The sequence below is a fragment of the Ovis aries genome, chromosome 3, assembly GCF_016772045.2.
Source record: "Ovis aries strain OAR_USU_Benz2616 breed Rambouillet chromosome 3, ARS-UI_Ramb_v3.0, whole genome shotgun sequence".
NCBI classification, from domain to species: Eukaryota; Metazoa; Chordata; class Mammalia; order Artiodactyla; family Bovidae; genus Ovis; species Ovis aries.
The window spans coordinates 204,662,698-204,675,049 of record NC_056056.1 but is presented as its reverse complement, the minus strand read 5'-3'; the positions used below and the strand labels follow the sequence as shown (position 1 = coordinate 204,675,049).

At 38.7% G+C, this 12,352-nt stretch overlaps 1 protein-coding gene across 2 annotated transcripts; it reads right to left on the bottom strand.

The window, feature by feature from the left end:
- Positions 1–223: 223 nt before the first annotated feature.
- On the bottom strand, positions 224–10,437 carry MAGOHB (mago homolog B, exon junction complex subunit). 2 transcript variants are annotated; one of them, XM_004006863.5, is made up of 5 exons: positions 10,285–10,437; positions 4,914–4,972; positions 3,940–4,050; positions 1,765–1,847; positions 224–1,023 (listed from the first exon to the last, which is right to left on the bottom strand). In XM_004006863.5, the coding sequence occupies exons 1-5, from the start codon at positions 10,376–10,378 to the stop codon at positions 924–926; spliced, it is 447 nt and encodes a 148-aa protein (XP_004006912.1). In that variant the 5' UTR covers positions 10,379–10,437; the 3' UTR covers positions 224–923. The 2 variants fall into 2 exon arrangements, with proteins under 2 accessions (XP_004006912.1, XP_012030744.1); XM_012175354.5 differs by having other exon boundaries at positions 10,200–10,329.
- Positions 10,438–12,352: the final 1,915 nt, after the last annotated feature.

The window sequence follows — 12,352 nt, the reverse complement described above, 5'->3', positions numbered from 1 at the left end:
GATCTTTGGGCAAAGTGGATGATGACTGCCAGGACTGCATACTTTCGGAGTGAAGGTGCAGATGGAAAAGTAACAGAATACCAGGGTATGAGTTACTAACAGGCAAAGTAATCAAGTCTATCAGAAAGAGGTTGAAGGGAACTGGGAAATATGACTGGGACTTGTGTTCATTAGGAGTTAGGATGTAAATACAGACACACACAAATGCACACACACACGGAAGTCCAAACTTTAAACAATTTGTAGAGCTGAGAACTCATTTATTTCCCACAGATATACAAAATATGTGGATTGCGAAATACGGGAATAGGCACATAATAAAAGATGTGTCTAACTTTGGATACTGACTTTACCTTTGTAACCTTGAGGAAATCACTGCTTACACAAAAACACTGAAATGTGAATAACCCCTAAGGAGTTTGTGACAAACACAAAAAATCCAAAAGCTTCTATAAACAACTTTTATGAGCACCAAAAACTTAAATTTGGTCAGGTGTGGCAGAAACAAGGGGAGATCTACAACTGCTTTTAAGCAGATGGGAATCTGGCTATATGTTTCTACATATAAGACCTTCTGTCATAGGATACACCTTCTAGAACAATTTTCATCTTTAAAATGAATCAGAGATCTGGCCTCCGGAAGGACCAAAAGCACTCTCCATCCAGGCTGTGATGTTTTATTGGAGCAAAATTTCAACAAAAGGTGGCTTTTATTTACAGAGTTTAATGTGTGCGGTGACTGCTTAACCCACTTGGACTCAAGTGAAGATAACAGTTAAGCCTGCTTAGATATTGTCTTGTTTTCAATTTGCATACAAAAAAGTTTGCTTCACATTCATAAAACCCCCAATATTATAAATGAACAAATCCTCCCTCACCCACCCCTTAATTAAATATAAACCCAGTTTCAAAACACATATAGTTTAGATTGGTTTAATCTTGAAATGTAATCCAATAAGACTAAACACTAAACACTTCAGGTCCTGTACCAAATAGTAAAATACTCGAAGGCCTTCAGGATCCCTAAAATTTAAAAGATAAAAGTTAGTTTTTTATTCCAAGAATGAAACAACATAATAATATAAGTTAATTCTTAAAACAGAGACCAAAAACCAAAAAAAATTAAAGGAACTGAGGAGAAAGGATTTTCTGATAACTATTAATATAACTGATATACTGGACAATTTCTATCTTTATCTTTTCTCTGAACTTTTCTCTGAAATTCCTCTCTCTCTTTTACACTGAAACCAGTTAAGCAAACAAGTTAAGTTATTATAAGTTACGCTGATAAGAAAATAACACTAGGAGAACATTTTGAGGGGAAAGAGTGGAAAGCAGTAGAAGGAGGCAGAGAGCTTTTTCAGATAATAGTAAGAGGTATCTGTCACACACAGAGCTTGGGAAGGCACATATGGCTACAGCCATACTTAAGCTATATCAGGCTTTTCTCCATTTCTTTCAAGTATTAAACCCAAGGAGGCAAATGATGTCATATGGAACTAATAAGGCTGAGAAATTCAAGAAGATTTCTTTTAAACTCTGTGGGGCTGCATCCAGACTAATTTTGGGAATCAGTAAAATATACTGTTAACTTCTTTGATAATAAGTCTTTACTAATATAAAAATGAGGATTACATATACATAATAAATTGCTACAGGATACAATTAATCTCATCAAACTGGCTATGGTTCTAAAATAAGCCTAATAAATCATGTCAATTTAGTCAAAATGCTTTAACTTTTATTAATGCTTTTAATACTCACTTTGACTGATTGACATCAATAAGAGAACCTATTTTTGATGTGGTAAAAGAAATGTGTTCATCTCCAATTACAATTTCAAGCTCCTGAAAAAAATAAAACAGAGAAATGTAGTTAGTGTAAAAATTCACCTCTTACAACCAAGAGGTCCTGATTTTAGCTGCAAGTTTTCTAGCCGTAATAGAGGAGGGGGTAAAAATAAAAAAGAAACAATTTGTTAACTATGTCTGTAAAGTAAAAATCTCAACTCCTCAGAGTTCCCCAGTATTAGGATGAATCAAGAACTGCTTTCCAGAGATCTGACAAAGAAGATGCTATCAAATGAATGATAGACTTCAGAGGCACACAGAAATAGTGATGTCAATAAAAACTAAGAATATGGGTTTAAGCCTATTTTTAATATAATAAATACAAATACATTTATCCTTTCTACCAGGCTCTACAAATAAACTGCATAATGCTAATAATAGCACTATTTAGCACCTACTGTGTATCAGACCTGCTGATAGGGACTTTAAAAACATGTTCTTTGTAATCCCCAAAACTGGGCTAATAAAGCCTGTCTTTCTCAGGTCAGCTTTATTGCCTGATTTTACAAATATAAAGCCCAAGACTCAAAAGCAAGATAAAAAAAAAAAACTGTTTGTATTTACAACCACTAATATGTGATGGTACTAATATTTAACTCTTGGATTGTAAAACTGAAAGATTTGTGTACAAAATTAAGTATAAATTTTTCTCCACATTTTATCTGCAAATCTAAAATGAAAAATTAAGAGGCTATGTCTGTATTAAGTTTTCAGTTTAAATTAACAGATGCCATTAAAGACATTCCCAGATCTGTATTTGATCAGAAAAGATCTAATTATGCCCCTTTATGGCACACACACAGAATGGATAATTAACTAAGACTCTCAAGCAATCAAAATCTTTGACCTAAAGATCCAAGAGACAACTTCAACGGCAGAAGTAATCCTCCCCATTATCCAAAACACATGAACACATGATCAAGTGGGTAGATGAAAACACTGCTCTCTCCTTGAGTCTAAGAGATAAATAAAAGGTTTGCTGCTATTGTTTCTGATTTTTAATGCCTATATATATATATGTGTGTCTAAAACAAATGGAAATTTAAATTTACTTCTTAAAAGTGTTCACAGTGAATACAATAAATACTGTTAACTATTACCTTTGCTTTCCTAAATAATGTTTCTTTAAATAGAAGCGTTAAGTTACTGCTACAGAGCATCAGCATCTATTCTCCACATTTTCTTCTAGTCAAAGAAGTTGTTATAGAGTATAATCCTCAGGAACACACAAAAGCGAAATTAAGTGTTTCTTCCTCCTGCAGTCATATCTCATTCTTCCAGCAGTTGAAAAGACCCAATTCAGAAATCAAACTGTCTTTCTACAGAGTGAAATCAGGCCTTCAGAGCTCTTCAGCAGCTCTTTGAGAAATATCAATTTTTCTGAAGGGAATATGACAGGCAAAGGCAATGGTCAGTTTGAACAAAGAAACCAATCAAATCTCTCTGGAGTGTAAAGAAGCAAATACGAATTTTCAAAGTTATATATCTGGAGAAAGTGAATTTTACATAGTGAGAATCCTAATTCTCAAATTCATCAAACATTTGAGTTTTTTCCTACCTATTTTTATTATTTATTATCATTGGGCTTCCCAAGTGGTGCCAGTGGTAAAGAATCTGCCTGCCAGTGCCGGAGATGCAAGAGACACAGCTTTGGCTTTGACCCCTGGGTCAGGAAGATTCCCTGGAGGAGGAAATGGCAGCCCACTATAGTATTCTTGCCTGGAAAATCCCATGGACAGAGGAGCCTGGTGGATTACAGTTCATCAGGCAAGAACTCATTAGTCCTTATAAAAGTACTTAACCTATAATGGAAATTAATTCTAATACTGTGAAAACACCCTAAGGTTAGCTGCGGTGGCTGCAGAGAAGACTGTTCAGAAAGATGTCTAAACTGACTCCTTTATTACTAGGAGGTAGCTCACAAATTGATGCAAAGTGAAATACAATTATAAACCATTTACCAGGTGCCTACTAGATGAAAAAAATCCAAGATTCAATGAGGATCTATTCTAGATAAATAAGGAGAACCACAACAATTCTATTAATAATGTTTACAATTTATGCATTTAAAGAATTATTAAATACAAACCTGTCGGCCAACCCTGTCAGGGGGAGGCCACAAAGCATCATCTTCTTTTGTAATTTCACTGTCATCAATAATTCTCTTCAGTTCTTCCATGACACTCTTGTGTACATAAGCCTGATAGCAAGTAATAAAAATGTTAGGGTCTATGTCTTGACACAACTTAGACAGAAATAATAAAACGGAGTTACAAACCCTGAGTATTTAAATAGAATATTAAAGAAAAATTTAATTCTGATTCTAAAAGGAGAGAATCATTCATCCTTCTTATTGCTTTTTCTTCACTCTCTTGCCCTTTCCTTTAAAACATATTTTTCCCCCTTTGTATCATTATTCCCTCCTTAAAATCTTGTATCAAATATCTGAGTGGTTAACACAAAATTTATGAGGTGAACGGTGTCAAATTCAAATACACATCACAGTGCGGGGAACTCTTTCTTACACCTAACTTTTGAGGCTTTCATTTAAAATGCATCCTGTGTTTAAAACATTATTGTCAATTAATTTTAAATAATGAGCAGAGTAAAAAGACCAAGTTAATTATAAAATGAATTAACTTATATGCTCAAATGTGAGACTACAACTTAATATATTCAGATTGATTCTTTTGCTGTTATAGATGCTACAAAGAATCCTTTTTCAATCTATAAATCAGCCTCTTCTCTATAGCCTTGAATGTGAATGTGAATGTGAAGTCGCTCAGTCGTGTCCGACTCTTTGCGACCCCATGGAGTGTAGCCTACCAGGCTCCTCTGTCCATGGGATTTTCCAGGCAATAGTACTGGAGTGGGTTGCCATTTCCTTCTCCAGTGGATCTTCCCAACCCAGGGATCAAACCCAGGTCTCCCGCATTGTAGACAGACGCTTTACCGCCTGAGCCACCAGGGAAATCTTATGTGTACTTTAAACAGGTAAGTAAAAATACAGACATGAGGAAAACAGGCTTAACACAAAGAATTAGACATCTGAAAAGAACGTACCTCCTTTCTGATCATGACATCATTTTTATAATTGCTGTTGTTGGCATATCTAAGTTTTCCTGTAGGAAGTACAAAAAAATTCAACCTATAACAGCAAAAACTGCTAAAGATAATAATAAATAAAGAAATGACATCATAAGCAATTTTGAAGGTAAAATCTATATTACACTACTACTTTTATTAATATTTGCTCCCTCCTGGCATAAGATCAATGCTGGATACGCATTTGCTGTTATGCTGGCTGAAGTTGAAGCCAATCAACTGTTTATACTCTATGCCTTCAATATAATTTCATATTATAAGAGAGTCATTTTCAAAACCCATTTTCTTAAGCAACATCATGATTTACATAGGGAATCTCAAAAAAGAACTAATGTTTCTTCTAAAGTTTACCTTACTTTATTGTGATTGTCTTATTTATGTCTTATTGGTGCTGAGTTACCCAGAGCATTTCATCTAATCTGTAAAACAACCCTAAAAAGTAGGTTTCATTCTCTCACCTATACACAGTTAAGAAAAACAGAGAGTTAAGTAACTTGCTCAGAGTCACACAAGATTCAGACTTAAATCTACTTTGTACCAATATACACGCCTTTCTAACGACTCCAAAATGTTCTCATTTATTTTCCTTCACTTCAATGTATTCTGGTAATGCTACTATTTTAGAACTGTAATTAAGAAGCAATACAAACTACATGCTGCTTCCAAATAAAAACTGGCTAGTTTGTTTTCTGATTTACATTGAATGTACGCTTCTCCTCATGGCTGGTCAGTTGCCTAGGTACAGCTGTAACGTGATCCAGATCCTCTAAAATGAGAGGTTATCTTAATAAGGTGAATCTCTAAGGAACTGCTCTCTTTGGGTCTCATTATTACTGACAGAAAGGTTATGAAACAGTGGTGGCAGATGAGAACTACTGTTCTGAAATGAAACTTCCCTGAAAATAGTCAATCGAAGATTAAGAAGCCTCTTATCCTTAACCATCAGAAGGCAGATAGAATGAAAACCATAATCACAGAAAACTAATCAAACTGATCACATGGACCTCAGCCTTGTCTAACTCAACCAAACTATGAACCACGCTGTGTAGGCCCACCAAAACATATAGGTCATGGTGGAGAGTTCTGACAAAACGTGGTCCACTGGAGAAGGGAATGGCAAACCACTTCAGTATTCTTGTCTCAAGAACCCCATGAACAGTATGAAAAGGCAAAAAGATATGACACACAAAAGATGAACTCCCCATGTCGGTAGGTGCCCGATATGCTACTGGAGAAGAGTGGAGAAATAACTCCAGAAAGAATGAAGAGACAAAGCCAAAGAGAAAACAACTCCCAGTTGTGGATGTGACTGGTGATGGAAGTGAAGTCCGATGCTGTAAAGAACAAGACTGCATAGGAACCTGGAATGTTAGGTCCACAAATCACGGTAAATTGAAAGTAGTCAAACAGGAGATGGCAAGAGTGAACACTGACATTTTAGAAATCAGTGAACTAAAATGGACTGGAATGGGTGAATTTAATTCAGATGACCAGTGTATGTACTACTGTAGGCAAGAATTGCTCAGAAGAAATGGAGTAGCCCCCATAGCCAAGAAAACAGGCCAAAATGCAGTACTTGGGTGCGGTCTCAAAAATGACAGAATGATTTGTTTGTTTCCAGGCAAATCATTCAATATCACAGCAATCCAAGTCTATGGCCCAACTACTAACGCTGAAGAACGTGAAGTTGAATGATTCTATGAAGACCTACAAGACCTTCTAGAACTAACACCCAAAAAAGATATCCCTTTCATCATAGGGGTCTAGAATGCAAAAGTAGGAAGTCAAGAGACACCTGGAGTAACAGGCAAGTTTGGCCTTGGAGTGCAAAACGAAGCAGGGCAAAGGCTAACAGAGTTTTGCCAAGAGAACACACTGGTCATAGCAAACACCCTCTTCCAACAACACGAGAAGACTCTACACATGGACATCACCAGATGGTCAATACTGAAACTGGACTGATTATATTCTTTGCAGCCAAAGAAGAGAAGCTCTATATAGTCAGCAAAAACAAGACTAGGAGCTGACTTAAATTGAAAAAAGTAGGGAAAACTACTAGACCATTCAGGTATGACCTAGATCAAATCCCTTATGATTATACAGTGGAAGTAAGAAATAAATTCAAGGGATTAGATGTGATAAACAGAGTGCCTGATGAACTATGGACAGAGGTTTGTGACACTGTACAGGAGGCAGTGATCAAGATCATCCCCAAGAAAAAGAAATACAAAAAAGGCAAAATGGTTATCTGAGGAGGCCTTACAAATAGCTGTGAAAAGAAGAGAAGCTAAAGGCAGAGGAGAAAAGGAAAGATATACCCATTTGAATGCAGAGTTCTTCCATAGCAAGAAGAGATAAGAAAGCCTTCCTCAGTGATCAATGCAAAGAAATAGAGGAAAATAATAGAATGGGAAAGACTAGAATTCTCTTCAAGAAAATTAGAGATACTAAGGGAACATTTCATGCAAAGATGGGCTTAATAGAGGACAGAAATGGTATGGACCTAACAGAAGCAGAAGATATTAAGAAGAGGTGGCAAGAATACACAGAACTATATAAAAAAGTTCTTCATGACCCAGATAACCACAATGGTGTGATTACTCACCTAGAGCCAGATATCCTGGAGTGCAAAGTCAAGTGGGCCTTAGGAAGCATCACTATGAACAAAGCTAGTGGAGGTGATGGAATTCCGGCTGAGCTACTTCAAATTCTAAAAGATGATGCTGTGAAAGTGCTGCACTCAATATGCCAGCAAATTGGGAAAACTCAGCAGTGGCCACAGGACTGGAAAAGGTCAGCTTTCATTCCAATCCCAAGGAAAGGCAATGCCAAAAAATGTTCAAACTACTGCACAATTGCAATCATCTCACATGTTAGCAAAGTAATGCTCAAAATTCTCTAAGCCAGGCTTCAACAGTACATAAACATATACTTCAGTTTTATTGACTACACCAAAGCCTTTGATGGTGTGGATCACAATAAACTGTAGAAAATTCCTCAAAAGATGGGAATACCAGACCACCTTACCTGCCTTCTGAGAAATCTGTATGCAGGTCAAGAAGCAATAGTTAAAACCAGACATGGAACAACAGACTGGTTCCAAGTTGGGAAAGGAGTATGTCAAGGCTGTATATCATCACCCTGCTTATTTAACTTCTATGTAAAGTACATCATGCGAAATGCCAGGCTGGATAAAGCACAAACTGGAATCAAGATTGCCGAAGAAATATCAATAACCTTAGATATTCAGATGACGGCACCCTTAGGGCAGAAAAGCAAAGAACTAAAGAGCCTTTTGATGAAAGAGGAGTGAAAAAGTTGGCTTAAAATTCAACATTCAAAAACTAAGATCATGGCACCTGGTCCCATCACTTCATGGCAAATAGATGGGGAAACAGCGGAAACAGTGGCTGACTTATTTTTCTGGGCTCCAAAATCACTGCAGATGGTGATTGCAGCCATGAAATTAAAAGACGCTTACTCCTTGGAAGAAAAGTCCTGACCAACCTAGAGAGCACATTAAAAAGCAGAGACATTACTTTGCTGACAAAGATTCCTCTAGTCAAAGCTATCGTTTTTCCAGTAGTCAGGTATGGATGTGAGAGTTGCACTATAAAGTAAGTTGAGTGTGGAAGAATTTATGCTTTTGAATTATGGTGTTGGGAGAAGACTCTTGAGAGTCCCTTGGACTGCAAGGAGATTCAACCAGTCCATCCTTAAGGAAATCAGTCCTGAATATTCATTGGAAGAGACTGATGCTGGGAAAGACTGAAGGCAGGAGAAGGGAGCAACAGAGGATGAGATGGTTGGATGGCATCACTGTCTCGATGGACATGAGTTTGAACTTAGCTTCCAGGAGTTGGTGATGGACAGGGAAGCCTGATCTGCTGCATTCCATGGGGTCGCCAAGAGTTGGAGTGACTGAACTGAACTGAAGATTAAGAAAAGACTGTTTCATCCATGTGACTGGCTAAAATTGACCAGCTAAAAGCTGGTCACATGCCAAGACCCTGAAGACAGTATAAACCCAGGGATTGAACCCAGGTCTCCCACATTGTAGGCAGATGCTTTACCATCTGAGCCACCAGGGAAGTCCAAAGAAAGAAAAGATAAAGAGAATTCAAGTAAATTTGGCTCCTGAGCTAAATTTAGAAACAACCTGAGGGGAACCAGGAAGATTAGGGATTAAGGTTCCTAAATAATTGCAGAATGTAGTTACCCTGACTTCTACCTGATGTATCTGATATTCTTCCCTTTTGCTAGTATGTGAACCTCCCCTAATTTTTCTTTCATGCCCTCCCAGAACTTTGTCCAAAGCATGAACACAGCGCCTAATATGCATACCGCTTTACACTTAGTTTTATGTTTATGTCATCCACCAAAATATAACTCCTTGAAGGGAATGAAAATGTCTTATGCACTGCTGTACCCTCAATTTTTGTTTTTACGTGTTGCCCAGCACATAATATGCATTCAAAAAAACAGTCTATGCAGTTGGACTACTGTTGTTACAATAACAGTTCAATATACAGTACAACTATCTAAAGAGAATTAGTTGTCAAAATATAGAATTTGCTGCATATTTCTTGGGCAACTGGCAGTTTCACCTCACCCCGGGCCCCCTTCCCCGCTCTTAGAGCGCTCAGGAGTCTGACGCCTTTTCTCCCAGAGACCAAGAAAATACGTCTTCTCATTCCAATACTCATCTCAATGGTCGCCTTCTCAAAAAAGATTTCCGACTCTTTCATGAAGAACTAACCGCGCCCCCTTTTAATAGTCTTAATGCATCCAATAGCGAACAACTGTATTTAAGCACCCGAAAGACATCATTACACTCGTTTTTCTACACGTTGGGCTTCCCACCTCCAGAGCATTTTGCTTTTCTGCCTTCCATACAGTGCCTGAACGAGTAAATTAATTCAGGATGAATGGGCCGTCTGAAATTTACTATTTAAAGGAAGATTTTAAGTGTCCATGGATCCACCGCTTGGTGGGGATGTCAAAAAATGTCCAAGTATTAGGTTAATTAACTAGAAGGCCGTTAAGGTCCCTTCCGGTGAACTGATTCTAGAATTCTGATTACTATAGCTTGAACTTTAGGATCAAAGGTAGCATAGGCTTTTCTGAAATAATTGACACCGACTAATTCTCTTTTATTCCCTCAAACCAATGTAAGCTTCCTACATTTTTAAGCTCCTGGACCCAACTGTACACTCGCGAGCCCGAGCAAGCTCACCCACCCACCCTGCCTCCTTCGCGGCCTCTCCGCCTCGCTTCTCCCCTGCTCATCATCACTCCCAGGTGCGGCAGTCGCCTCTCTTCCGCTCACCGTCCGGCCGAAACTCAAACTCCAGAAACTCGTGTCCAAATTTGCCCTTGTGCCCTACGTAGTAGCGCAGGTAGAAATCGCTGGCCATAGCCATCTTTGTCCCCGAAAAGCCCGCCGAAGGACCGGCCGACGTGACTCCCGGCGCCTGGCAGTGACGTCAGTCGCCCAAGGATTACACGTCACAGCGGGCGCGCCCCTTCAGCCTCCCTCGGCCCGAGAGAAAAGCGGGTGGGAGATAGGGTGCGGTGGGGCAGGGTTGCAAAGGCATGAACTCTGCTTTACTAAGGTCATATTATTTTCAAAATTAGTTAGATCATATTATATTGGGAAAGCACAAGTGATAAAATATGAAAGCATTTGTTATGACCTCCGAATTAGTTCGGAGTTGCTCTAAGTTCTAAATTAAAAGTCGCTCTGACTTTTGGGGTCTCACGGCATCCCGTGAGGTGGGTGTGGCCTTATCCCCCAGGTTAGTGGCATGAGTCAAGGTAAAAGCCCAGAATCAGAATGCAGACCTGCAGTACAGCCATTTCTCTTGCTAGACTTCTAACACAGGCCTCTCCCCTTTGGACAATGATGGCTCGCTTTCTGGCATCTAGAAGCCAGACGAGACAAAGTAGAAAGAATCCATCACGACAGGCTGTCTGAAAATTTGAAGAGCACATTGAAGCAAAATCTCTTGACAGTCATGATACGAAAAAAATTTCTATCAATAATAAAACATCCAGTTACTGGAGTTTCGGCAATTTGATCACAGGTCAAGTGGTTTAGCGCCCATTTCTTACGCTCTAGAGTTATACTGGGGAAATATAGCTCTCATCTGGAGTGGGTTTTGAAGGATGAGGAAAGGCAAGCTGAGCTTTACACAAAGCCTGTTTGTTTGTTTGTTTGTTTTTTCCTCTTCGGTTATATTGATTACCTTTCTTTTATCGACACACAGAATAATCCTGCTTGTTGGATACCCTTTAACCTTCAGTGGGATTTGATAAAGAGAGTGGCAGTCAGAAGACAGGGATTTATGCCCATTACTTATCTCTACCTAACTTCCTTTAAGACCCTATCTTTAAGCCGTTTTATTGGTCAACCAAATGAGTAGACTAAAATCAACTTTGTCAAGCTCAAAAAACTGTTGAAAGGACCAGATAAGATAATGTATGTGAAATAAGATTTAAAATTTATGAAACAACATATGAGTTATAATGGGCATTTCGTATGTGCCAGAAATGGTTGGGCACTGGTAATAAAAAAATCCTTTGTGCTTGTCGTCTAGAAAACGAACATGTCGATACATATTAGTCCATGAAAGCAAATGCTATAAGAAAGTTTTGTTTGTTTGTTTAATGCTGGTAATATTGCAGAGGACTCAAGTTACTTTATTGGGGAAGAGGGGAAGTAGAAGAAAGGGGAAATACCAGGGAAGATTTGTGACAAGATGCTATTTGACTTGGACCTTGTTGGATAAATTCAGTATATGTTCGGAGGGATGGAAAAGCAATCAGCCTGAGCAAAGGCACAGTGGTGTTAAAATGCATGACTTGGGAAAGCCAAGAAATTCGGTGTCATTAGAACACAAAAGTTCATGGAAGTGGAATAACCGGAAAAACAGGCTCAGCAGGTTCTGTGAAGTATTAGCAATTGTATAAGTGTCAATATGGAAACCCAGATTAACCACTGTATAAATGCTAATATAGAAAAATTGTTTGATTCCAATATTCAGTTCAGTTCAGTTCAGTGGCTCAGTCGTGTCCGACTCTTTGCGACCCCATGAATCGCAGCATGCCAGGCCTCCCTGTGCATCACCATCTCCCGGAGTTCACTCAGACTCATGTCCGTCGAGTCCGTGATGCCATCCAGCCATCTCATCCTCCGTCGTCCCCTTCTCCTCCTGCCCCCAATCCCTCCCAGCATCAGAGTCTTTTCCAATGAGTCAACTCCTCGCATGAGGTGGCCAAAGGACTGAAGTTTCAGCTTTAGCATCATTCCTTCCAAAGAAATCCCAGGGTTGATCTCCTTCAGAATGGACTGGTTGGATCTCCTTGCAGTCCAAGGGACTCTCAAGAGTCTTCTC

What these genes read in the sequence shown, in the direction of transcription:
- MAGOHB (XM_004006863.5), bottom strand. Translation starts at nt 10,378, where the DNA reads ATGGCTATGGCCAGCGATTTCTACCTGCGCTACTACGTAGGGCACAAG. An exon ending in GTTTGAGTTTCGGCCGGACG is followed by an intron (nt 4,973 to 10,284) that starts GTGAGCGGAAGA and finishes TACTTCCTACAG; the next exon opens with GAAAACTTAGATATGCCAAC. An exon ending in ATGTCATGATCAGAAAGGAG is followed by an intron (nt 4,051 to 4,913) that starts GTACGTTCTTTT and finishes ACTTGCTATCAG; the next exon opens with GCTTATGTACACAAGAGTGT.